We start from the raw sequence: 27,330 nt of genomic DNA, 5'->3' as shown, positions 1-27,330 counted from the left end.
GTATTCTTTTTTGTAATTAATTTGATTAATTATTGCCTTTGACATTTAACATTTACAACAACAATCATTTTGTGTCCAATAATCTTACCTATAGTAAGTGTTACGTTTATAATGAGTACTGAGTGTGGCTGAGGAGAAAGTTCATTATATTATTATATCCAAACTAATCAGAAGTACGGTAGTTTTAGTATTTTCAATATAAATGAGGTAATCATATAAACTCAGAATTAGTTTTTTTAACTGAATATAACAAGCTGTTCTCTATATACAAATACAGTGTCAGGGTGGTATGTAAGAGTGTTACATTTACTCAGCTCTTATCTTTATTGATTTTCTTCTTCCCCTTTATTGGCACACTTCTGGTCCTTCTTGCTCGGAGCTATAAATGTGGTTCCAATGCTAAAATGTGAAGCATGTCTAGGAGATATGTGCTGTTACTTTTACTGCTGTTGTGACCAAAAGCTAACATGCCGTTGTAAGGAACATGTATGTCATGGCAGTCTTAAGTTCCAACTCTCATTTTTCTCTCATCTCATCAGTCACCATTTGTCTGTAATTAGTTATGCACTTGACAGGCCCTAACTCATCCATTTTTAATCCGATTAGAATCAGATTTTGAAGTGTAGAATTCTACACCCAGGAGGCACTTCAGAAACAACATATTTCTGTGAATCTGTTGTCTTTAAGAAAATGAAACTTAGCACACAAGTCCTCCACAGCATGTGTTTGACATATTGAAACATGGTACCAGCAGAGTCACCTTGTGGCCAGTGATAAAATAACACTGTGTCACACACTTCTTAGCATGATTCAATCCAACGCCAATATCATTCACCTTGATTTAGTACTACAGTACCTATCAAGTTTTGTATTTGTTATTGCCCCATATTATACTCCTAATTTTAGTGGCATCTAGCAGTAAGGTTGCACAGCTGATACCTCTGTAAATTGAAACTCATGGAAACTAATTGAAACTATTAGAATTCATCATAAGTAGTCAAAGTCCCTAGAGAAGGATGTCCGATAATTCAAATGATCCGTAAGCATTGGTCCAGTGCCATGTTATAAGAAAATCCCATGCCTAAGACATTCATAACAGGTTAACTAAAAAAAAATGGCTAGAACATTCATTAATTCCTTCGTTCTTCTAGCATCACTATCAAATCAAAATTTCCTCCTCAAGTCAATAGAGATGTTGCCATGGATTTTACTGAGCACATTCATTCTGCACAAAGGATGAATTATTTACATTTTTGGGCAGTTTTTGAGCACACACCACACTGTCAACTTTAAACACATTACAGTTATATGCCAATTACCCTGAATGATCCTGAGCACCAAGAGGATGGATATTAATGGTCCAATGGCTTTTCAAAGAACTACCTGCATGAAAAACTTTAACATTTTTAAAGTGTTACCTCCTATGCAGCAAACCCTTTCTAAATAGTTGTAGTTGTTCCTTTTGTCCAGCACTATTTTTTTTATTATTGTCTATGATAAACTTTGTAGTCTTCTGTGTTTACTCATCTATCCTCTCTAATTCTTACCAGCTGATCGAGGTCTGCCAGTGGATACAGATGGGGTGGTTGAGGCTCAGAGTGGAGCTGCGCCCACAACTGAAGGTAAGACAAATACTTTTCATTTTGTTTTCTGAACTCTTAAAAAAATCACCCTCACAAACATCTAAAGCTTGCTAATCAGTTAGTTGTATGTAATCTGTTAAATCTATACAAAAACAGAGATGTAAAAATGTATCACAGGGAGGTCTGTGCTGAACAACAGCCAGATACAGTGACTCATCACACTGAGGTTGTCAGGTTTGGCACTTTTTTTTTTTTTTGTTTGTTTTTTAACAGAGGCCAAAACTAAAAGCTCTGTTTGAATTACATGGTAGGCAGGCTAGCTGCTCACCACTCTTCTCAGTCTTTGTGTTATACTAAAGCCAGGAACACACCGGCCCAACCGTTGGATGTCTGAAGCGTTTGGAGAGACTCGGACGAGGTTGCGAACAAATATGTTCGTTGTGTTCAGCTGCGTCAGAAGCTTCCCGAGCCGCGCGGACGTTGTCTGCTCCGACTGAACATGCGAAGTCTAAGGGTGTTGGCTGTCGGATGTCTGAGTCATTGGGTACTCTGATTGGCGATGTGCTAGCAAATCAGGGATGTGGGAGGGGCGGCAACTTTTCTGCTGAACAGGTCAGACAAGAGGCAACAGAGTGGTTGGAGGGTGGTCGATAAGGCAGTTGGATGTCTGGGCGGAGTGTGGGGGCACTTAGTTAACCACTTTTCAGCCGCTTGTTGCTCAGCGTAGTGGCAGAGGAGCAGAATATTTTGCCCTAGTAACCATGATAGGCTCAATATCTTCTGCGGCATGAACACAAGCATGTAGTCCGCCGTTGTTGTTGTTGTTGTTGTTGTTGTGAGATGTCGTGGGGTTAAGAGCTCGAAGGCTAGAGGTTGAGGGGTGGGCCGATGGCGTCATCGATACATAAAGTATGCGGATTCGCCATGCACACGAGAACGCAAGGGCAGCGTTTTCGGATTTTTCCACCCTGAAACCAGGTTTTAAAAAAGTGCATTTACAGGATCCATGTGGACAATCTGCCAAAACGATGCAAAACGAGCGTTTACACACAAAAGCGTTTCCATGTGGACGGCCCCTCAGTGCCCGGTAAACAAGCTCGGTCACCTGCCCCCAGTCAGCCATTTAAGGCGGTGCGTAAGGTGTAAGGGAGTGTGCGTACGTGTGAACAGTGAATGAATGGGAGAGGAAGGAGAATCGAAAGGAATAGTAGCGACAGCAATAAAGTGTACAATATAGTCTGCAGTTTGGCTGTAAATAAAGGCGACGGCTCCTCCAGATACAGCAAAGCTCCCAGGTATTATTTCCTGACCAGCTTAACACGTGAAAGTAGTTCACCCTGAAGGTAAATACAAACTTCAGCCCTGGAGGAAATCATCTCCCCTGTGCTTCCCGACCACGGTCCGGGAGCTGAACAGGAATGGTGTAACACCATGCTGTCGTTTTGCTGGCTGTAGCCAGTAGCTACTGGCTTAGCTAGTATTTTTTAATTCGAAGTTCGAGATTGTGACTTAATTTCAATCGATTTCGATTTAAAATCGACATCATGACACCCTTACTCACCATAATATACTTTTTTAGGTTACACCTTTAATGATGATGAGTAAAATCAATTCAGAAGAAATCTATGAATGTTACTATACATATTGCATGGCAGTCATGGTGGCGGAGATGGGGTGAGCAGAACTGGACTGAATGGTGGGCAACCACCTGCGGTCACTGGTTGAGAGAGTCTGATAGTATGGTACTATGTCCTCTTGAAGATACTGTATGCTGATGCCTGGCTATAAAGGCTATGTATGTGAGGAGGAGGATTTTACATTCTATTCTGTGTTTTACAGGATGCCAGAGACTAGTCGGTCAGCCTGATGAAAGGGAATTGCAATAATCCAGCCATGACGTAACAAAAGCACTACCTTTTCTGCATGTTTTTGAGATAGGATGTTCCTGCTTTTTGCGAAAGAACGCAGTCTTTAAAATATGTTTAAACATGTGGGAATTAAAGGACAAATCCTGTTCAAAGATTAATCCCAGATTCCTTACCACGGTGCTGGAGGCCAGACTAGTGATGCCCAGAGTAGCTATATCATTAGATAATGTGTCTCTGAGATGTTTGGGACCCAGCAAAATAACTTTTCTGCATTTTCATGTACTGAAGACATGAAGACCGACAATGCAGTACTGAGTTCTCTCCCCAGACAGCTTAACAACCATTCATACCTGGACTAACTTAGGCCTAGCAACCTGAATGAAGGCCGGATGGATCAACAACCCACAAGTGGGTTAAACTCAGAGTCAATTGGCCATCCTTTTTGCGGCTAGGTCCGCGGATTTAGACAGAAGGCGGTAAATTGGGGGTCTGTTTTGGTTTGCCAGTTTGACGCCTTGGAGGGTACACTGATTTCCACCTCCACTGCTATGTAAATCCGAGCTGTCGATGTTGCGGCAATTGCATGAGATAGGCAGATGTATCGATGACATACACTGTTGTGCAACCCACAGCCGGGGAGATTTAAAACCAGGAAATGGCTGATCACAGCAGTCAGTCCATCACTTCATCCGCCGTCATCAAAATGAGCAACTGGAAAGCCGCTGAGATCCGGGAGATGCAGTGTCTCCTCGGTTATTTTTTTTTTCTTCAGAAAAATATATAGGCTTAATGGCACACGTTTTTGGCGGGCATAATATTGTCTGTGTCAATATTATAGTTGTAGTGTCTGGCACCCGTCTCACAGGTTTTCGGCACCTCCTTTGTTACAATCAAATACATTTTGTGTAATATTTAATGTCATCTCTCCTGTCCTGGCATTGTTAAATGATGTAATGAGTATGCCGAGTGTGGCCTGCTGGCCTCTGAGCATCAATCTTAATATAGTTGGAGGGTAACCTTGAACACTGCGCCAACATAGTCTGTTTAGTATCAGGGTAGAGAAATGGAATGTCACTAAATGAGAATTGTTTGTATTCACCAGTTCTTCAGGGACCAAATTGAGCACTGAGCAGTAACAGTTTTCATTAATATTTCAGAATTATTCTTTAGAACAGAGAGGAACCTCTGCAGAGCTTTAAATGCAATTATTCACAAATATTTCATCCTTGCTGTAATTGTAATTATAGGTATAGAAAAGAACAGAATTTACAACTACGTGCAATGACAGTTAAGGCAATGAAATTTGCGGTGTAATGCCTAACAATTATGCATTTCACATGCACACATACAGACACAAACCTATTAGAAATGAATACAGATACAAGTATAAAGAGCAAAAGAGCAAATTGGTAACACATCAAGCATCATATATGAAAAATAAATGTTGTTGCACATTACCTACAGTGCTCAGTGTAAATGGGTACACCCCCTTCAAAAAGTAATATTTTAAACAATATCTCAATGCACCAAAAACAATTTCCAAAATGCTGACGAGACTAAGATTTATATAACATCTGTTTAACTTATAACATGAAAGTAAGGTTAATAATATAACTTAGAGAACTAAATTTTCAGTTTTACTCTAATTAGGGTGATGCAAAACTGAGTACACCCCTCTGAAAGTCTATGGAGCAAGACTAAATTTTAGACTACAAATGTCTAATTTAACAATAATCAACCACAGGTGAGTCTAATTATTCATTACACAGGTGTCCAGCAGACAGTTGACTATAAAAGTGTGTAGAAAATCCCTTCCCATTTTATGTTATTAGCAATGGCACCACATGGAAGAGAAATGTCTCAAGACCTGAGAAAGAAATTCATTTCTTTACACCGCAAAGGTGAAGGCTACAAGAGGATCAGCAAAGCTTTACTTATCAGTCAGAATACTGTAGCAAAAGTGGTACAAAAACTTAAAAAAGATGGAACTGCAACCATCTCAGAGAGACATCCAGGTTGTCCACGGAAGTTAACACCTCGACAGGAGCGTCTTCTGATGAGAGGAGTTAAAGAAAATCGGCATGCAAGTTCACTGCAGTTATCCAAGGAAGTAGAAAGCCACTGGGGTGACTATTTCCCATGACACAATACGGCGTACACTGCAGAGGAATGGCATGCATGGGTGCCGTCCCCGACGGAAATTCCAACTTGTTCATGCCATGCTTAGAAGACTTGATGCTGTCATTAAAAATCATGGAGGCCATACAAAGTACTAGATTTAGTAGTTTTTGTTGTGGGGTGTACTCATTTTTGCATTGCCCTTATTTGAGTAAAACTGAAAAATATGTAATCTAAGTTATGTTATTGACTTTACTTTCATGTTATAAGTTTAATAGATGTTATATTAAACTTCTGTATATTCAACATTTTGGAGATTGTTTTTGTGTTCATTGATATGGTTTAAAATTGTACTTTTCAAAGGGGGTGTACTCATTTACGCTGATCACTGTATGTGAAAACCCAATGCTATTGTACATTATGCATATAAAAAAATCAGTACTGCACAATGTTTATGAAAGTCAAGGATATTGCACTTTATGTCCCACAAAGTCATGTCATGCAGTGCGTTAGGTTGAGTCTGATTTATATTTTTGTGTTTTGTTGTCTGCTTCTGTGCATTTTGCACACATGCTGTAAAACAGTGTGTTGGTATACTCTTGAGCAGTGATCAAAGGCTTTGAGCAGACCTGTGGACTGCAGGGTTTTCTTAAGTGTCCATAAAAAGTGGAGTTGCAGTTGAGCCTTTTTGACCAGAACAGTGGAGATGATTTTCTATGCAAGGTTCTCTGTGATGTGGGTCTCCGGTGATCTGATCTTCAAGTCACAGAGTCAAAGGTCCATATAGTGCCTATGATAAGTGTCCAAATCTCTAGGAGGATTTCTCCTGTGATGGTTAAAGGAGAGAGGTCCTCAATGTGACTCCTGAAGTCCATTCAGTTAATTTGAGTATTGGTATTATTCCATTAAAAAATACATTTCATGAATAACTACAGCGGGGTCCAAAAGTCCACTAGTCAAAGATTGAACTATTTGTTTTTTTTATTACAAATCACGCACACATGCACGCACACACACGCACACACACACACACACACACACACACACACACACACACACACACACACACACACACACACACACACACAGTTCCAGTACATCCCTAGATGAAATCAAGATGTTATAATTAAAGAGCTATGTGATGACATCACTAATCTGAAGCCTGCTCTGTGGAGAGCTCTGCTGTGGCGAGGATAGGAAGCAGGGCACATATTTCTGTTTTTCCATTGCATAAACTACTCCATCTATTACTAGGAGCTAGGGGGCCAGGGTAGTGTGTATCTGTGTCTGTGTGTATATCTTTCTGCGTGTGTGTGTGTGTTTATCAGTACTTCTGCACCCCCAAATGTTTTCTGTTATATATGTCATTATACAGTATTCTGGACAACTGCAAGGGAGTACTGTAAAAATCTGTTACTTTGACTGACTGAAGAGCAAGACTGAATCTCAGAGCCATGTATTACATTATTTTTGGTTGGTCCTTGTAATTGAGATAAGGCAGATGTACCATCATTGATCCCCAGTAGGAGAAATTCAATTTGGCAAAGCAACAGTTATATTCCTATAGTTGGATTACTTATGGTTATGGCATGCTGTTGACGTGTTGCAATAACTTTGCCCAGGGAAAACACATATCTATTATAATAGTTGACATCCTGCCCCAGTTAGGGAAAGTACATCAGCAACACCAAATTAACAGAATAGGTCCTCAGCGCTTAGAGCAATTGTCATAAAATGTTTGAATTTTAAAGACCTGGAAAAGATACTGAAAGCAGCCATTAAACAGAAAAAAATTGAGTGTTTGATTGTTGTTTCGGTATCTGACTCCTATCTGCTCCGTTCCTTGGCTGAATGGTTCACTGTGCTTTGGTGTCCAGCAAAAATATACTGTTTTTTAATTAATTGAGTTTTTTTCCTTTTAATTTAATTAGTGTTTGCATACATATTCATTGCGCTTAAAGTGACTGACCTAATTCAACAGAGGTCCAATTGGTGCTGGTCGTCTCACAATTGGTGAAATGGAGATCACCTCACTGCAGTGCATGTGTCTCAAGTGACTGCAGTATAAAGACACCTGTGTCTGGAAGGTCAAGTCAGACCCAGGTATGAGGACTCCCAAGACACCCAGTTTTGAGCTACCATTTGTCTCTCTCACACACATACACACACACATACACACACACACACACACACACACACACACACACACACACACACACACACAGATACGTACATGTTAGTTAAATTGGGTTTTTTTTTGTTTGTTTGTGTTAAAGACACTTGAACCTACGTGTCGTCTACAAGAATGAGTGTTGCAACCTCTAATCTAAAACCTAAAAACTCCGAAATCCTTCGACCATTACTAGCTGTTATGTTAATTTTGGTTGTAGTTATTAAATTGATTATTAATCAGAGTTGCAAACTGACAGTTAAGTACCTTTTATGAGAGTGAATCATTGAATTGGCCATCTTTTCCCTTCTTCCTTTGGGGCAATCTGGTGTAAATTAGATCTTCGATATTTATCATAATTAATAATTTCTCCTTGATAATCATTAATTATTATTGATGGCCAAATTGGACTAATAATTGTTCCTGATGCCAAAACAGTTTTTGGGTTGGTTGGAAGATCAGGATAATTCCAGACGGGGTTAAGTTTAGATGGTGTAAAAGTAGAGCTTGTGATATCAGAATCACTGATATTGTTAAAGTTCTGAAACAAGAGGGTGTTCAATAGAAATAGTAGATCTCAGACCGGACTACTCCTACAAACGGTCTGTTTTATATTCAACCAAGTGTTATCTGATTGGTTGGGGTGGACCCATTTGAATATGTATTGAAGTTGATTTCCTAAAATGTAATGACTCAAGGTTGCAATTTAATTCTTAGTGTCTTAGTTTCTTTTAGGAATCATTCTAATGGTCGCTGTTCTGCCCATGATGGAGAGTGAACGGTTAATCCCACAGAGGATGTTATCAGTAATTATTTTAAGTAGTGGGGTGAAGTTAAGACTGACCAACTCTAGCCCTATTAACACTACATCTTCAAGGTGGGAGTCTTGCACTGATATTCTGCATCTCCATCTATGTGAAAGTTACAGAGGCGGAATGGGGTGACAGTTTCGTTCTGCAACTTGTACAGAAAAACATCACCACAATGGTCAGCCCTCCAGACTGATCTGATCTGAACCGTCACGCCTCTTTTGATGCTGCAATGCCGGCGTGCTATTTGCAGGACAATAATGCAGGATCTCTGAGTAACAAGGGCTTCAGACAGTCTGGGTGAATTATTAATGTCAGGTGACTGTGCATAAAGGGATAAGTCGTGTGTAGGCTGCCACATCCCAACTGCTATGAGGAAATGGAAGGACGGATGATTATTGCCTGTTAATGGAGTGATCACATTAATTAGTAATTATGTTCATGTAGATTTAAGTATGCTTATAAGTTTAAGTGTTTCTGATGATGATGAGTAAAGGTTCTGTAACAACAACAGTATATCATTGGCATGTACATTAATCTCATGATGTGTTTTGGGTGTTCTTCCTCTGTCCTTCCTGGTCTGTAATGTGAAGTTATGGACAAAGGTTGTTTTTTTTTATTATTATTAGAACAGATACCCCTCTTAGTTTCGTGTTATAATGAACTTGGGATAATTGATTGCATTGGGATGATTTTGAAATGGTTTGATTAAGAAAGGTGTGTTTCTTGTATAAATATATTGATTTCTTCTGCTTCCTTAACCTTTAACTCGACTCTGTACAATCCCCTCTAGGTTATTATCTGGAGTTTGTGGAGCCAGTCAACAACATTACCCACTTCCAGGGTCAGACAGCCACACTGCACTGCAAAGTGTCAGGCAACCCACGACCTTCCATCCGCTGGTTGAAGAACGACGTCCCAGTTGTCCAGGAGCAGGGACGGATAAGCATCCGCAAAACAGAGGCAGGATCCAAGCTCCGCATCCAGGACCTTGACACTACAGACACCGGCTATTATCAGTGTGTCGCATCCAACTCGCTCAAGGTCATCTCAGCCACAGGTGTCCTGTATGTCAAACTAGGTGAAGTTCACATTTCTATTTCTAGACTGACTTAGTTATTTAGGACTAAATGTTGAATGTTAGGGTTTAAGTGAATTTGTATACATTGTTGAATATGTTGAGTAAAAACACTCCTTTTATGATTGTTGATAAAAAAGACAAAACAAAACAGGCAAAGTCTCAATGAAATTAGTAGGTTTTGAAGAGAGCTTGCATTTTGTTTTGACTGATGATTATATTCACAACTCTTCACTGTTTCTTACACCATAACAACTTTAAGATCTGGTATATTAAGAGCTTTTGGTAAGTAACCAAACATCCACAGTGGTCCATGGTGCATTTGGACTAATACAGCTAAATACATAACTTACACAAAACATTGTATGATATTTATGTGCCTGGAATGTTATATCCATACTTTTTGTTTGTGATTTTACAGGACAGATGCCCACACATGGACCAGATGAGCTGTAAGTCAACTTCTTCTAAAAAATTGTGTTTGTCAGAGTGTGTGAATAAATGTAGTACAACAACAGACTCTATATCAAGGTAGATATAGATAGAGAGTAAGTTTCATTGGCACCATAGGGAGCAAGTGGATAGAGAAGAGGAGGATAGCGCAGTTTCTTGAGTCCAGCAGGTCTTTGTTCGCTTTCAGAAAAGCTCCGTACTGTGCTGTGCGTTGTCTTGAAACCTGACTAAAACGTTTTTCCAAAGTGAGACAGCTGGACAACTTTGTAATTGGGTAATTTGAGTCTTTCAGGGTCAGTTTTGGGTTTTTCATGAGGATCTGAACCATGACATGTTGGAGGGATGAAGGAATGGTACTGGTGGGAAAAAAAAGCTATTAATGATGGTGACGATGCTGGGATCGACAAGGGATTTCTTAAGTGAACAAATGGGGACCATCAGAGGAGTAGGTGGCTGACACTGACACTCAGGACTAAGTCAGTACCTTCTTTATAGCCTTTAACACAGACTTCGAGTAACAGGGAATGAGACTCAGATTACAAGCATTAGCAGAGTGAACAAAGTGGACTTTTCTTTTCCTTGCTGATATTCTTGAGGTAAATGGAATGGAGATTAGTACATGGACTAAAAGGAACTGAGGTAAAAAAAAAAAAAAAAAATCATTTATAAGTAGCTGTGGTGGGGGGAAATGGTGAAAGTCAACCAGACTCAACCAGGCTGATAGCTGGAGGTCGGACTAAGGGCTGGAGGCGCACGGGCCAGAGTGAAGGTTGGAGGCTGGTAGGCCAGGGTGCAGGCTAAAGGCTAAAAGCTAGCAATCTGGAGTGAAAACGAGAGGCTAGCAGCCTCGAGTGATTGCTTGCTAGCATGCTGAAGGCAGCTGTGAGTTGAAAATGGTGGTTAATAAGTATCATCAGAAGGATAGTATTGCAAATCTATACAGAAGTGCTCACCCAAAGCTCTAAAGGGCATGCAAAAATATGTCTATGTCTGTTGACTGACTATTAGTAATGGCAAAGAGCTTGTGCTTTGTTGGAGTAACTGAAGTAACCAAACCACAAGGCTAGCAGCTTTTCTTCTCTCTGCCTTGTGTGCCTTTGACTCACTAGGACTTGGAATAGATTCCTCAACCAGTAGTCATACATTAGCCTCTGGTTTGGAAAGGCCTGCTCTGAGCTCCAAAGAATGCTGACTCATGTCCTCAGTCAGACCAACTGTTTATGAGAGCTTCTATTAGAAATTACATCAGCCAACAGTACGACCCCTCTAACGTGCTTTCTCCAGAATATTATTTTATGGGGGGCATTGTGGAGGGTACAGTAAGTAAACTTACTTTGTACTGTTTATTTTCAGTAATAAGTAAGGTTTTTCAGAGACAAGTTTTTTTTTCTGACAGTTCAGAACATGGTGGCTTATGTTATGTTGGTAACTGTCATTTTTGTGCTGGTTTATAGTTTAACCATTAGTGGGGAAGCTGTTACATTTCCTGACACCAGCTGTTTTATCCCCCGCTGAAGCACACCCTGCTGGAGTAACTTTCTCCATTCTGTATTTGTAGTTTTTAAATTTAAGGTCTTCATATCAGACAATATGGATGCTGATACTGATATATCTTTGATAGGCCAATAATATTAGCCTACAAATAAATCCATCGGGCTCTACTATTTTGCACAATGTTTATTGTGTGTCCTTCAAGGCATTTAGATGGTAAAAGAATTCCAAGGAGTCATGTAACTTAAAATAACCCTGCCTGAAGTGTATTGTGAGAAGGATGAGAAAACCCTGCCTGAATAAACTCAGTCCACTGCATGCAATTTAAAGGTGTATCACTTTAATTCAGTTATAAAAAGACAATAGTAGTAGTGGATAAAATGGAATTGTAGAATTAGAAATGTCACAGTTATGGTTAAGGAGTACATAGATGTGTCGGGACAGTATGGTGCTCCCATTGGGTCATTCCCGCTATTAAAAATTAACAAATCACCTGCTGTTGAGAGGGGAGCGAGCAAAAAGTGGTGCAAGGAGAAAGGAGGAAGTGCAAGAGTTGGCTTCTATGATGTACTAGTCAAATGGCACCAGTTTTTAAGCTTTTGGGGATTGGCATCTTAATAATAGAGCAGTATAACGGTCAAGGCAAAGCTTCCATCCTGCTTGAGCCTTTGGAGAATTGTTTTTTAGACCCTAATGGGCTTGCCCACCCAGATGTAACAGAGCATAGTGGCATAAAGTGAAAAGGAGGATTTTGGAAGAAAAAGAAGAAAGTCTTAAAAAGGAAATTAGATTCAAGATAATACATTCAATTTAACTGTTTTGATTCGACCCACAAGTGAAATGGGTAACACTCTCCATCTCTGGAGGTCTAGTTTCAACTGCAGGTCAGAATTACACTTTTCAAAAATAGTTATATCCCTAACTAATTTTGAGTAGTGTATTTGCTTGGTGTATACATGTTTTGTATATGTAGATAAATAACTGTATATACTGCACATCATATCTGTGTAGCATGAGGGAGTTACAAACTCTAAAACCCTGTTATTAATGACCATGAAGCACAAAGCTGTTAAACAGTTGTATCTGAAGCATAGTCTGTTTTCTTTTTTAGACTGCCTGAAAAAGGTTTCTGTCAACCATACCGTGGCATCGCCTGTGCTCGCTTCATTGGCAACCAGAGTATCTATGTTGAGTCTCTGCAGATGCAGGGAGAGAGTGAAAACCGCATCACTGGTAAGAAAATACATTGACACTCTTAATAAATTGACCTCATCCACAAAAGATGTCAGATTATAGTTCAAAACGTGTATCTATTTCTTTACTCCCTCCAAGCTGCCTTCACAATGATTGGCACCTCCACTCACCTATCAGATCAGTGCTCAAGGTTTGCCATCCCTTCTTTTTGCCATCATGTCTTCCCTCTGTGTGATGATGGGTCTCGGGGCCCACGGCGGCGTCAGCTCTGTCGAGATGAGTGCGAGGCCCTGGAGAATGATCTGTGCCATGCCGAGTACACCATTGCTCGATCCAATCCCATGATCCTTATGCAGCTGGAGCTCCCCAGCTGCCACCTGCTTCCACGGCCAGGCACACCTGATGCTGCTTCCTGTATGAGGATAGGAGTTCCACCAGAAAAACTGGGTCCATGTAGGTTCATGCTATGGCATGCACACATTAAAAATTCAAAATGATTACATCAAACTGCTTTCTTTTTGACAATGAAATGCTCAGGTAAATATTAATCTCTCGTCTGCATGTTTGTGATCACTGCACAACCCTTTGTTACGTGTGTGTGTGTGTGTGTGTGTGTGTGTGTGTGTGTGTGTGTGTGTGTGTGTGTGTGTGTGTGTAAATAGATAGATAGATATAGATATAGATAGATAGATAAAATTTGTGATCACGAATTATCAAGCAGCACACAAAAGGGTGCGAAATATAGACAAGCTCTAGACAGGCAATCATTTTGCAAACCCAGAAAATGCAAGACACCCTTGTTATGGTGTGTAGGATCATCCACACTGATTCTCTGTCTGCTCTACAGATTCCCCTTCAGACCACAGCTGCTACAATGGAAGTGGGTTTGACTACAGAGGCACAGTCAGCATCACTAAATCTGGTCATCACTGCCAGCCATGGAGTGCTCAGTACCCTCACAGTCACCATCTGTCCCAGGAATACCCAGAGCTCTGGGGAAGTCACAACTTCTGCCGTAACCCAGGAGGACAGATGCAGGCACCCTGGTGCTTTACCCTGGACTCTCGTGTTAGGGTGGACCTGTGTGATATCCAGCCCTGTAGTAAGTACTATAATGCAATAATAATGTACACTGTGTGTGTGTGTGTGTGTGTGTGTGTGTGTGTGTATGTATGTGTCAGAACATTTATTTATATATATAAAAAACATCAGTTTCAGTGTATTTTGTATCATGTGTTTTAAGGGAGCTGGAATAGCTTTACTGATGTGACAGAGTTCCCTCTAGGAGCTGTTAACATTAAACTTTTCAATAAATCAGCTGAACTGTATGAACTGGCCATGTTCATCAATAAAATCAAAACATAAAATCTTTTTTTGTACCACTCTTGTTTGAACAAAGATTTCTTATCATATTATTCCACAAGGTGGCAGCATATGGTTAAGTTGGGGTTAAATATTATTTTCCAGTTAAGCAAAAAAAAATTTTGATAGCTTAATGGGTGTCTCCCAGTCACAGCTTATCAAAAATTCCAACCCTCCAGTTCTCTGGAATAAGCACCTTGGTATATGGAACTGTATAGAGCAGGGGTGTCAAACTAATTTTCACCACGGGCCACATCAGCATTCTGGTTGCCCTCAAAGGGCCGGTTGTAACTGTAAAACTGTATCAGTGTAACTACTCCTTAACATAATGTTACCAATAACTGTCTCTGCATTTGATTATTATTTAGTGTACAAATATTGTACAATCATTTACATAATGTAAAAATATGTGAACACATTACTCTGTTATGATAACATAAATACTTTTAATTTATCAGGTTAAGAAACCCACATTTCTCCATCAAAGTAAGCTAAACTAAGTAAATAACAAAGACAAATATGATCAAACTGAAGTTATGACATTAACTTTGTCCAAAACTTTTTTGTCACAGTTGAGTGGGTACAAAGCTAAACTGGTCAAGTTTTGGGTGAAGTTGATGAATTGATGCTGCTTGGCCTTGAACACAGCAAGTAGATCCTTCAGGCCATCCATTCAGGCCACATGCCAAAATAAAGTTTATTGATTTCATGACCGTGGTCATTATATCATTAAGTTTTAAAAGCTTTCCACACAGAGCTAGCCAGAACCTTTTCAAAAATGTGCCCTCCGAAAAAATACTTGGTCACTCTGGCAATTTCCTCAGCCACAATTAAGCTAGCTTTCACTGCTGCATCATTTTTGGCTGTAGCTTTCTGCATTCTGCTGCAATTTCAGTCTGCCTTTCAATTTTATGTTTCTTTTCTTTGGCATACTTGACATTGTCTTCCCTCTCCATCAGTTTTTCTTTTCTTGGACATGTTGTGATTATTTGTATATCTTGTTCAACTCCATCATTTGTTAGAAACGCCAATATGGAAACACTGTGATCTAGCAGTATTTTGTAGGTCACAAAATTAAAATGCATTGCGGGTGATGTAGTTTATAGTCACTGTACGCTGTTAACCAGTGTAGAATTTTATTTTAAGGCAAACATAACATATTTTAAGGCCACATAAATGAGCCACTGAGCCAAGAGATTTATCCATTTTATCATTCATTCATTCATTCATTCATTCATTCATTCATTTTGTCTAGGCAGTAGAAGCTGTGAAAGTACTGCTGCTGAGTAAGAAGAAATTGTAGATCCAGTATTTAGTCATTCAGTGAGGAAGTTTAACTGAAATATTTATTCTGTTTAGATGAACTGTGAAAATGTTGAAGCTGAGCATTATCAGGCAGTTTCGGCCAAGTCAGCTGTGTTAAATAGGCTTGATTGCAGGGCAGAGCCAAGCCAGCAGGAGGTAAATCTAGCATATACAGGCTAGTCACTATAGCGTCAACTGAAGTGCCAGGACAGCTGAACAAAGACTCTCAAATAAAGACAAATTGCATCAGTAAGGGCCCTGTGATGAGCTGACGACTCATTCAGGGTGTACCGTGCCTTTGCCCCGAGAGACAACTGTAACTAACCCCAGCGACTCCTTGAAAACAGGTATAAAGTGGTAACATCCCCGTGACCCTCATAGATAGAGCAAAAGATAATGAGATGAGAGATGAGATGAAGTTGAATGATGGTATAAAAGGACTGGGACTTAATTTGGCCTTTTCATGGCTTATTTTGATAAGAAAAGAAAGAGTGGAGATGGGAGATGTAGTTTCTGGGCTGTCTTCCTCAAAGGTGTCGGCGTGTAGTATATTGATAAAAGAATTCTGCGGAGGCAAGGCTGGGTGGAATGATAGAGCAGTCTTTATTGAAACAAACTTCAGATAGCCTAGCGTCCGAACAGAGTGTGGCCACACATCTGGTGTTCTCCAATCTAAGGCAAGGTAATGCCAAACGTTTTGCCCTCTGCCCTATCAGAACTCCTAGCGCCTTTGATCTTAGGAATTCTACCAAAATGCCACCCCCCTTTCTCTGGCGTGGGTGCCTTTTTTAAAGTCTATTTTCCATAACTGCCTACTTCTCCCAATTGGTCACTTTGGTGGATTCAAGGTACATCTATCCAATGGGAAAGAAGAGAAGGATGGGTCTGCCCCACATCTTCTATGAAATAACTTGTGTGTGTTACTTAACTTTGCTGATGTCAGCTAAAGTGGACAGGATGGTCTCTCTATACTTAGCTGACAATTTATACGTTTAGTCAGCTCTAAACCTCTGGTGTGGGCTCCTTCCTGTAGCTTATCTCTGATGCCCACCTCAGGGCTGATCAGGGCTCCTGGTCATGGGGACCCTCACACTGTCACATTCCCGCCGTTGTCTAAGGGGAGCATCTGGTCTCGTCTCATCCTGTCTTCCCCCTATTCACTATTGTCTTAGAACCCAGGATGTGTAAGAAACACACAGATACTACAGAGACCCTCAAGGTGGATTCAAAACCTGGGCCACTGTGGCAAGAACACAAATTCTGAACGTAGGGCAGATGCTTTACCAGAGGAGTTACTGCGACACTCCAGAGGTGTGGAATATTTTAACATATAGTGTCAGTAAAACTATGAAACTGACACCCTTTGCCAGTTTGACAAACAGTTGTGACCTGGACTCAAATACTTGACTGATACACAACCCTGGCAGAACTGGAGACATTAACATTCAGTATAATGTGCAGGAGTTAGGACCCAAATGTATCATGCTGGAAACCAGGAATAGTTGATAAGCAGTTTAATGACCAGATTCAGTGCAATCAGCAGCAGGCTGAATTAGGCAGGGAAATTGTTAAGTGTGTAATACAATCAGCCCATACACAACTGTAATACAGTACAATGGCTACAGTACCAGACAGGAGTGAACAGGCATGAAGGCGAAAGCCAGCAGATGGAAAATTTATGCAGTGCAACTACAATAGCAAGAGCAGCAAAGTAGTGAGTGTCTCCAAGCCAGAGGAAAGCTTAGTGGGAAACTCTGTATCAGAAAATTTCAAAGCCAGGGACAGTTTACTGGATCAGACAAGATGAATTGGTCAGAGGCAGGCAGGGTTGTCAGCGGGAAATCAGTCTGGAGAGAACTGCTGGAGAGTCCTGCATAAATGACAGTATATACTGGCAGTGTCTGTGAGGCTGGATACTGGGTTGATTGGTGATGAGGAGCAGCTGAGAGAACAGGTGAGTGGAGTTGGCTGATTAGGCGAGAATGGCTAGTGACAGAACAGGCAGAAACGAGTAGGTGACCAGCTGTGCCAAATAGTGACAGAGAGGTTTTAATTGTTCCACATGTTTAATTCAAAAACATTCAAACACTGCTGCAGTAATGAATCCATTCCACTATGTGTATGTATTACACATAGTAGTGGCAGCAGTAGTAGGTGTGGTAAAGGTTGTAGTAGTAGCATGTTGATACCACAGATAATATGTTCAAAGCAAAATCAAATTAATACTGTTAAAATGAATGCATTACAAATCAGAGAACATGACTTGCTACTATCTCTATTATCTTCCTATCCCCAGATCCTCCAGAGAACCCTCGGAAGGAGATCCTGTTCATTCTAATACCTGCAGTAGTCATTCCATTGATCATCGCTTGCCTCTTCTTCCTGGTTTGCATGTGTCGCAATAAGCAAAAGGCATCGATTAACACGCCCCCTCGCTGCCAGCTCAGCAGCTCACCTAGCCAAGAGATGGAGCTATCACTGCTCAGTCAACAAAAATATCAGGTAATACACACACATAGTACAGAGGCTCATTAGCATAGGGGTTAGGGTTAGGGTTGAGTCATATTCTGTCTGATGTACTGAAAATTTCAGACTGATATTAATGCTGCATTAGAAAATACCCTTCATTTGGTTTAATGCAACTCCTAGCAAGACTGAGGCGAGTGCTATTATGAGAGAAATACTTCTTGGACAATATGGGACTAAAGTGCAGCAAGTTAGGCTTCCAGAGTCTCACTAATTAATGGGAAACACTGTCCTGGGACTGTATCAGGTCTGATGTGGTGTTTAGGTAATGCATCACAAAATGATGAAGTGATTAAGCACAGATTCATGAAGGACTTTCCACCATGTAAGCACAAGATACATGACTTCATAAAGACTTGTAAACAAGATTAAAACTCCGGGTCCCTCTATAAGCTGCTATGATAATGCAGGTGTCAGTTTATTGTTTGTGTACAGTGTGGGATGAGGTCAAAATTGTCTTCATTTCATGTTATGACAGGTGGCTTCAGGTCAGATCCCCCAAATTTCACAAATCATGATTTCAGTGGCTCTATGTCTTAAGAGAAGCCTGGCTCCCCCATAGTTCGCACACTGCTTAAAACTCATCTATTACTAAAACCTAAATCCTTGGATCATCTGCACTGAAGGCAAAGCAATACAGATGCTTTTGCTTTTTTTAAAATGTGTTTTAAAAGTGCTGGTTTTGGTCTAAACACCAAGTAATAAAATAAAAAGTAACCTCTGCACACCTGAATTAAGAAATCTTGCATTATGTTACGTCATGTTTTATTGTTGGCCATGCACTTTGATGACATGTATTTGTGTTTACTGCTTTGTTGCTGCAGGCCAAGCTGCGGGAGATCAATTTGTCAGCAGTGCGGTTTATGGAAGAACTGGGCGAGGATCGGTTTGGCAAGGTTTACAAAGGCCACCTGCATGGCACCATGCCTGGTGAGCAGACCCAGGTCGTGGCCATCAAGACATTAAAAGACAAGGTTGATATAACTCTCTGTGAGGAATTTCGCCAAGAAGCCATGCACCGTTTTCACCTTCAGCACCAAAATATTGTTTGTTTGCTGGGGGTGGTTACCAAAGAGCATCCGATGAGCATGATTTTTACTTACTCCAGCTTTGGTGACCTACATGAGTATCTGGTGATGCGCTCCCCCAACTCAGATGTTGGCAGCTCAGATGATGACAAGACAGTCAAATCCACTCTGGAGCAGGCTGATTTCCTTCATGTAATCACCCAGATTGCTGCTGGAATGGAGTATCTTTCCAGCCAGCAAGTTGTCCATAAAGACCTTGCTGCTCGTAACATTCTGGTCTTTGACAAACTCAGCATCAAAATCTTGGATCTTGGTTTGTTCAGAGATGTCTATTCTGCTGATTACTACAATCTAATGGGCACAAGTCCTTTCCCCGTTCGTTGGATGTCCCCAGAAGCTCTGATGTATGGTAAGTTCTCCACCGACACCGACATTTGGTCTTACGGTGTCTTGCTGTGGGAGACTTTCAGTTACGGACTGCAACCATATTGTGGCTACTCCAACCAGGATGTGATGGAGATGGTGCGCAGCCACCAGCTACTACCTTGTCCAGATGATTGCCCAGCCTGGATTTACACCCTAATGCTGGAGTGTTGGAGTGAATTCCCAACAAGAAGGCCTCGCTTCAAGGATATCCACACACGTCTGCGCTCCTGGGAGAGCCTGTCCAACTATAACAGCTCTGCTCAGACTTCTAGCACCAGCAACACTACCCAGACCAGCTCGCTCAGCACCAGCCCTGTTAGCAACATAAGCATGAGCACAGCAAATGCATCACGCTACACCAGCCCTAAAAAGAGTGCACAGTTTCATCAGCCTCAGTTCATGCCCATTAAGGGTCAAATACATCGGCCAATGGTGCCCCAGCAGCTTTACATCCCTGTCAATGGATATCACCCTATGCCTGCATACCCATACCTGCAGAACTTTTACCCCATGCAAATACCCATGCCCATGCCTCACCAGCAGATGCATCACCCACCACAGATGGCTCCCAAAGCTGGTTCTCACCATAGTGGCAGTGGATCCACAACAACAGGATATATCACCACTGCCCCTTCCAACACTTCTATCACAGAGCGGGCAGCATTGCTAAATGAGGACTCCAAGGCCACTGATGTGCACCTGGCTGACAGGACATCACAGGAAGATCTAGACAAAAACCAGAACATATCAGTGCCCGAAACAGAATTGCTAGATGACAGTGGCCCTCTACAGACTGATGAACCTGTGATCCACTTGTCAGACACATAAATGAAGAACAGTGAAGCTGAAAATCAAGCTGTGCTTGCCAAAAATTCAAAAGCAGTATAAAGTGAAGTTAACATTTTGGCAGAAAAGTGACTGAATAGTACCGTGTTTTTTTTAAACACTTTTTTCTAGCCTTTGCTGCAAAACACATTTTCTTATTCACAAGAAAGCTACTTTAGAGGCTACCTCGCCTTGGTAGAGGTCTTGCCACCAGCCACTTCTCTTTGCTTGCCAGCAAAGCCAATCACCGGCTGGCAATAAGGCCAGGATCCATGGCCCTGGTGCACAATGTGGAAAAATCCAAGTGTCAAATTTTGGTACCGCATAATGCGAATATGAAAGGAAGAGAAAGAGGGAGCCATCACCCCTGCAACAAGTCACAGTCAGTTAAGGCAACACAAGCTGCAATATTTGTTACGTAAAATGTATAACACCTGGTCAAACACAAAGCATAAAAGCCAAAGCAGCTAGTGTTTGACAAGCTGAGCACCAAGTTTTCTGCAGTGCCCACAGCTGATGTTAGCATGCCTGCAGCCAACACTGTACTCGTTAATAGAGAGTTAAACCCCTCTATGAATAACAAAAGCATTGACAACTTCATAGACTTAGTTAAGTAGTTGGACATGATGGAGATAACTGGGCTTTTTCCACTGTCTTAATTGATTGTCCAACACCTTAGTATGAATCCAATAGAAGGAGAACTGCATAGTATTTTCTGGCAAATACTATAGTATGCAAGCATTGTAATAGTGATGAGATGACAACAACAATATAAGAGACATGCTACTTCTTTGACAGTTATGGTGTGTGTGTGTGTGTGTGTGTGTGTGTGTGTGTGTGTGTGTGTGTGTGTGTGTGTGTGTGTGTGTGTGTGTGTGTAGTATAAAAGTACAGTGGAAAGCAGTGCCAAATTAAAGGTATCATTATCATTACTCTATCAGTTCAAATGCAGTGGAAGCAAACCATTGCCAGTGGTGGAATGTACAGTCAAGTATTGCAGGGACCTGGATTGAAACCTGGTTTGTATATTGGTGAACACTTTTTTTTTTAATTAATTGTTTGTTGTATTAAAGGTTCTTACTCTGTTTTTTGAAAGGCAAAATCATAAAACAAAAAATAACCAGTTTAATGGTAAATTTGTTTAAAAAGCTATTGTGAAATGTATCTCATCAAACAAAACAAAGAATAAGAACAAATTATCTTTGTTGCTTTTTTAAGGCTATTGACAAAAGTTTGATTCCAAATTACTTTTTCCCATAAGGTTGATCATTTTAACATCAACTTTGATGATCAAGTTGTACAGATAGTAATTTATGTACTTTGGTTAAACTTTTTTTTTTTTCTTCATTGCTGGTGAAGATTATTAAGCCTGTTATTAATGCAATGTCTTTTTTGCCACATGTTTTTGGCTCTCCATATAATGTTCACAAAAAGTCACATGAATAAAAAGGTGTATATTCTAGAAGGAAACAATGTGATATCACTTGATTGTATTGTACTGCACTTTATCCCAAAGGTGCTCTATTTTTTGCTGAATATTATTTAAACTTTCCTAATCCTAAAAAGCCACCAGGAAAAAGTTGAAATGTTGTTGGAAAGTCCCCTAATTTTCTTTAAGTAGAATTAAAGTTTTAGAGTTTTCATTGCAACAAATGAACTGATTTTTACAAATCCAGATGCAAATCTATCACTAGCAAGCTGTCGGCGCTGAACAAAATTTCTTCAATAGAATCGTGACCTCAAGATTTAAAATCAAATGGAATTGTCATACCCCTATTCAGTCTGCATGGGGTGCAGACTTCACCAGATTTCACTAATTCAGGGACCCACAATTCATTGCAATCCTGGCTTACTTTGACATTTTTCCAATCATCCCCTGACAAGTCTGGTTAGCATTAAGCAGCAGAGAGCTGCTACAGCTGGTGAGCTCTGGAGGAATAAACACAAGTCAAGGAGAGCAGGTTGGTTTTTTTTTTTACTTTTGATATTAAAACATGGATTTATCTTCACTCTGACTTTTCCACCTCTGCAACAGCAAGTGTGGAGGTGTGGAAATCCACTTAATGTACTGCAGTTATTACTTATTTGATTGCTGAATTGATGGGGGTTACATTTTTCTCATTTTAGCAGGTGCTGGGCCGAACCCACTTGTACAACTGGCCCACCCTAAATGACCGGGAGAATATACAATCAGCCAACACTCACAGTTGTTGCCGGAGTCTCCATATCTCTAACCCTTACTCCCAGTGCTCCTGTTAACATTTGCTGTTGTCACACTTGCCTCCAATCTGCAGGTTCTCGTTCTGTATCAGTATTCTTCCTTGTCTTCTTTGTTAGATACATAGTTATTTTTTTAGATGTACATTGTAGATGTTGACTTTGGATTGCTTTTCTCGAGAGACCAGAAGAATAAAAAAAAATATATGTAGGCTTCCTCCCAAATTTATTGTTGCTATGTTGCCTTGAAAGCCTAATCAGACTGGTTCTAACCCTAGATCAACCAGCAGTTGAAATCTCTCTCTCTCTCTCTCTCAAAAAGCTTCAAAAAAATTATTATTCTCTCAAATCAAGTAGATGGGATGTTTTATTTTTGCATGATGTGACCAACATACCTGTGTGTGCTCCTTGTTATTAATATAAACTACTGTGGTTAAATATTAGGTTTTCTCAGCATAAAACCAAGTTTTACAACAAGAGTTATATAGTTTGATTATCAAACAAATGAGCTAGTTGCCTTCAACAAGCATGATGTCACCTCTGCTTAGCGAGACTCTAAACTGTTAAGAAATGGCAAACAATATTATCATATGTATCCTGCAAATGAGGCCCAGCCAATAAAAAATATTAAAAACTGAAATTCTGGTGTAGAACCTGATGGTCACTCTGACTGAGCTCAAGAAATCCTGTGAGGAGATGGGAGAAACTTCCAGATGGACAACCATCACTGCAACACCAACCAGGCTATATGGCAGAGCGGCCGGATAGAAGCCTAGAGTTTGCAAAAAAAGTCCTGAAGGAGACTCGGACTGTGAGCACCAAGATTCTCTGGTCGGATGAAACCAAGATGAAATGTTTGGCCTCAGTCCCAAGCATTGTGTCTGGAGGAAACCAGGCACAACATAACAACATACTACGTAGTGGCAAATGAGAAACTGGGTCATGATGAGTTTGAGCCTGATAAAAGACCAATGTTTGAGGCACCCTTTTATAGTACGAGTTAAAATAAATGAGCAACAGGTGCTGCCACAGCTCACCTAAGGCCACAGAAGGGGGCTAGGTAAGACATTTGTAGGCTCTTAAGAACACATCCAAGAATGCGAATAAGAAGTGACAAGCCCAGGATGATCATAAAGGTAAAAGGATAACAGGTATATTAAAGGGGGAGAATCAGGGAGAGATATCAGTTGCCCTGGGGTACCTCATGGATGTGTGTTTTCTGCTTTTTGGAATAAACACCTTTTGGACTGAAGATGTGCTACTTTGCCTCCGATTTGTGGACTCTAACTTTGAGCATATTTTTGGAGTTAGATGGTGAATTAATTGGACAGATAAGAAAAGTAGTCTCCCACTACAACTACTGCAACATAACAAAATGAAAAAAGTGAAGGGGTTGGTATATTTTCTGAATGCACAGTATGCATGATTCTGCAAGCTTTCTAATATCTGTCTGCATACTACACAGAATGGAAATACCATTCACTTAACTTTGCTTTTGCCATGTGAATCACTGGTGGTACTTGGTAGTATGGTGACCACCTGCCAATAAGCCAGAGGGGGGACAAGGGGTATGTTTCTGAGGGACAATGTGGGACACTGCCCACCGCCAGGCTCACCGGTGCCACCACCTGGTGGCAGACTCACACATGTGTAACGGCTGATGTATGTTCATCAATAGGCTACCCAATGTGTATTTTTTCCTAAATCAAGATTCATAATATTTTGAACATTAAATGAAATGACAGATGCACTTCCACTTAAGATTTACTTAAGCTATTTAATTGTATTTTCCATTTTCCATTACAATTTGGTCACTTTAAATAAATCATAATGTAACATTAAGTCTGAGGATTCACTGGAATTTTAGTGGCTCAACACCACAGACAGGAACAGTAAAAAAAAAAAAAAAAGTCTTAGCTCACAACTCCAGAGGCTCATGGAATGAGAAGAGGGAGGAAGGATGGTGAACATGCATGTAAAGAAGCCAGGCACAGGAAAAAACTGTTCAGTGGTCTGGGGACACCTTTAGGACTTTTCACCAGCATCTGAATCAAATAAGGAAGAAAGATAAGAGACAGCAACATTAATTTTTATGATAAGCTTCCAAATGGTTTTCTAGTATAGACACTGGAGTGCAAACCCATCACCATCACAAGGTGACAAATGCAAAAAGGTGCCAAAGAAACAATCCCAGCAAAACAATGACATATTTTGACCTAAAAGGCTATTGTCACATAAAAGTGACAAATTTGCACCCCTGTTGAAAGTTCACCAATGTTCAAAATCAATCAAACTTCATCTAAAACAAATGCAGTCTTACATAACTGTTTCTTACCTTCAGGTTTCTTCTTGAACTTTCTTCTTGTTGGAGCGTACAGCATTTAGTAGAGCCTTCTCTTTCACTACATAACTGTAGAAGTCCTTGCAATTGAATGTGAAGTTGCTCTTCACCTGGATTTCTGACTTGATGAGTTCAACAGAACATCTGTTCCTTGTGTCCATCCAGCATCCTGTCATTAGTGAAAAGACCCTCTCCACTGAAGCACTGGTGATTGGTACACTCAAGAGGAAAGAAGCAAATGCTGTCATGTTTGGTGTGTGTGTGTGCTTGAGTAAGGTGGCCCACTTCTCCGCGACTGGGGCTCCTGACTGCACGATGGCCTGTTGGCGTGGCAGAACAACACAATACTCATCATACAGCACATCCATGTCCAACTTCTTGCTTAGTTGCAGGACCTCCACAGCTTCACAGAGATGGGAGAAGTTGAACGGGCTGTTCTGTAGTGCCAGGCTAGCGACTTTCTTCTGGTAGTTGGAGTCTGAGAAGTCATAGCGCTGCTCCAGGTAGGTGACAGAGGACTGGTAGAAGTTGGACATGTCCTCTCTGAGCACAGCTGCCTGTCTGTCAGGAAACTGCTGGAGGAGTACATCAGTCTGAGTCCCAAAGAAACCATCACTCTGTCGTTGCTGTAGCTTGGTTTTTAGGGTGAACATCATATCGTAGAGCTCGCAGACAGTCCCATCTTCTTGCTCCAGCACAAGCGCAGTGTTGTGGAAAACTTTCAGCACATTGCTGAGGAAGGCCAGGTAAACCTAAAAGTAGTAAGGAGAGTCAATGATCCTGTGTAATGGCACTGTTTGCATCATCATCATTTCTCTAATCCCTGTTTCATGTAATAATATTTAGATGAAATAAAAAAAAGTGCAATTAAAATTAATTACCTGTAATTCAAGGGTGATGCACTCACCATCCTGGTCATCTTTGAACAGCCGCCATAATGACTTTGGGCACTGCTCCTCTCCCAATGAGAGAAAGTAGGACTTGATAGGAGCCCAGTTATCGTAAAGCCTCTTCACTGCAGGCCACAGGCTTAGCCATCTTGTGGGCACATATCTAAGCAGGGACTGGTACTCCATCTCCACAAAGGCGTAAATTGACTTAAGCTCTTCAATGCGTTTGGCAGATGAGGAGAAGTGGCTAAAGTTCTTGTTGACAACATTTTCAATGTCGATATTTAGCCGATCTCCAGCGTATTTTGCACTGTTATGAACGATGTGGGCCACACAATTTGCCTTCAAAATGTAATTGTTGTTCTCTTTCAGCTTCTGGAAGACAGAGTTGTATCGCCTGTAATTCAGACTAGCATTGTCAGCGGAGTATGCAGATATCCTGTCAAGTTCTAGTCCACTTTCCTTCAATTTGGTGACAATCTGGTAGTTTATCGCAGCAGAGGTTTCATCATTGTCCTCATAGAAATCGAGGACTTTTGTCTGCACTCCCAATTCTGGCGTCCAGTAACGCACTGATAGAGGGAAAAGCTTCGTCGTCCCATGATTGGACGCATCCGAAGCCACTGAGAAGAATGGTGTGTGGGCTGTGGAAACACACAGATGGAATAAACTTAAAAGAGATTCTCTAAAAACAGATAATTTTAACAAACAAAATATACTGCTTTACTGTTTTGATCATTATTGATTGTATATAAATATAATCTATAGAAATATTTATCCCTTTTCAGAAATGATAGTTGCTTTTGTTAGTTAATGAGCCTGGTTTCTCAAAGGCACGGATGAGCAGCTAACTAACATTAGCCACTGATGTGCTTTCAATGAACTGTAGGAACACCACACTGGTCCAGCAAGGGCAAGGCAACTAATACACAAACACAATGTTTTATGAGGAGTCGAAAGCAGGCCTGATGGCCAAAATAAACAATGCAAGCAGGCGGTCGAGGTGCTGATGTTGACTTTCATACCAGTAGAGGAAGATGATTAGCTAACATTAGCTGTCAAACCTTAGTGCTAGATAGATAACTCACATAAAGCTTTACGTTACCTTTGATGGTTGTCAGGTCAAGTCTCTGCTCTCCAGCATCCAGCTTCTACTGAATTTCCTCCAGTGAGATGTCAGTCTTCTTGGGAGGAAACAGGGAAGTTGACCTTGGCATCCTGGGCTGGAGTGGTCAGGATGACCTCAAAGGCCTAGCCTGAGGCCCTTTTGTCGAGCTCCTTGAACTGGGTATCTCCAGCGGGCGCCATCTTTAGAGGGCACTTCACGAAGCTAGTCCACAGTGAAAAGGCTTCTCTTAACCAGACTGAGTGCAGAGGTGGTCCATTTTGTCCTTAATTTCCAGCTTACAGGAAAGCAACAGAAAGCATACACGTCCAGCGCCGCCAAACATGCGGTACTCCGGTAATGTAACCCCAGCAGTTAGCTTGAAGAAAGGTTAGCCTCCAACATGGCACGGTCGCTGCTGGGAAAACTGCAAAACATCCACTCACATGGACTCCCAGGGTGTAAAAGCATAGAAGGCAGGCTGGTCCGGTCCACGTGGAAAGAGGTCCATTGGATAATGTTCAGGTGCCAGTTGTAACGT

The 27,330-nt window shown here is 40.9% G+C and overlaps 2 protein-coding genes across 3 annotated transcripts in view; one reads left to right on the top strand and one right to left on the bottom strand.

Annotated features, from left to right (window-relative positions):
• Positions 1-22,496, top strand: part of ror2 (receptor tyrosine kinase-like orphan receptor 2) — a 44,413-nt gene extending 21,917 nt beyond the window's left edge. Inside the window, exons 2-9 of one of the 2 annotated variants that reach the window (XM_037116328.1) lie at positions 1,551-1,622; positions 9,342-9,629; positions 10,048-10,078; positions 12,682-12,803; positions 12,903-13,217; positions 13,612-13,866; positions 17,728-17,933; positions 18,782-22,496. In XM_037116328.1, coding sequence (XP_036972223.1) covers positions 1,551-1,622; positions 9,342-9,629; positions 10,048-10,078; positions 12,682-12,803; positions 12,903-13,217; positions 13,612-13,866; positions 17,728-17,933; positions 18,782-20,239 — 2,747 coding nt within the window. In that variant the 3' untranslated portion in view covers positions 20,240-22,496. Of the gene's footprint in view, positions 1-1,550; positions 1,623-9,341; positions 9,630-10,047; positions 10,079-10,590; positions 10,719-12,681; positions 12,804-12,902; positions 13,218-13,611; positions 13,867-17,727; positions 17,934-18,781 lie in introns of those variants that run through there. The other variant, XM_037116329.1, reaches the window with a different exon arrangement.
• A 2,862-nt stretch (positions 22,497-25,358) lies between these two features.
• LOC119030243 lies at positions 25,359-26,992 on the bottom strand. The gene is made up of 4 exons (XM_037117673.1): positions 26,941-26,992; positions 25,676-26,328; positions 25,411-25,546; positions 25,359-25,366 (listed from the first exon to the last, which is right to left on the bottom strand). Exons 1-4 carry the CDS (start codon positions 26,990-26,992, stop codon positions 25,359-25,361), a joined length of 849 nt encoding a protein of 282 aa, XP_036973568.1.
• Positions 26,993-27,330: the final 338 nt, after the last annotated feature.

Source organism: Acanthopagrus latus, chromosome 12 (assembly GCF_904848185.1).
Source record: "Acanthopagrus latus isolate v.2019 chromosome 12, fAcaLat1.1, whole genome shotgun sequence".
Taxonomy (NCBI): Eukaryota; Metazoa; Chordata; class Actinopteri; order Spariformes; family Sparidae; genus Acanthopagrus; species Acanthopagrus latus.
Note: the sequence above shows the minus strand (reverse complement) of the source record. Positions and strands in the feature narration are given on the sequence as shown.

Excerpts from the sequence above, each read along its gene's own strand:
- LOC119030243 (XM_037117673.1), bottom strand. The coding sequence starts at position 26,992 with ATGGCGCCCGCTGGAGATACCCAGTTCAAGGAGCTCGACAAAAGGGCC. Across the intron at positions 26,329-26,940 it reads GCTCGACAAAAGGGCCTCAG|CCCACACACCATTCTTCTCA; the intron begins GCTAGGCCTTTG and ends GTGTTTCCACAG. Across the intron at positions 25,547-25,675 it reads GCATCACCCTTGAATTACAG|GTTTACCTGGCCTTCCTCAG; the intron begins GTAATTAATTTT and ends TACTACTTTTAG.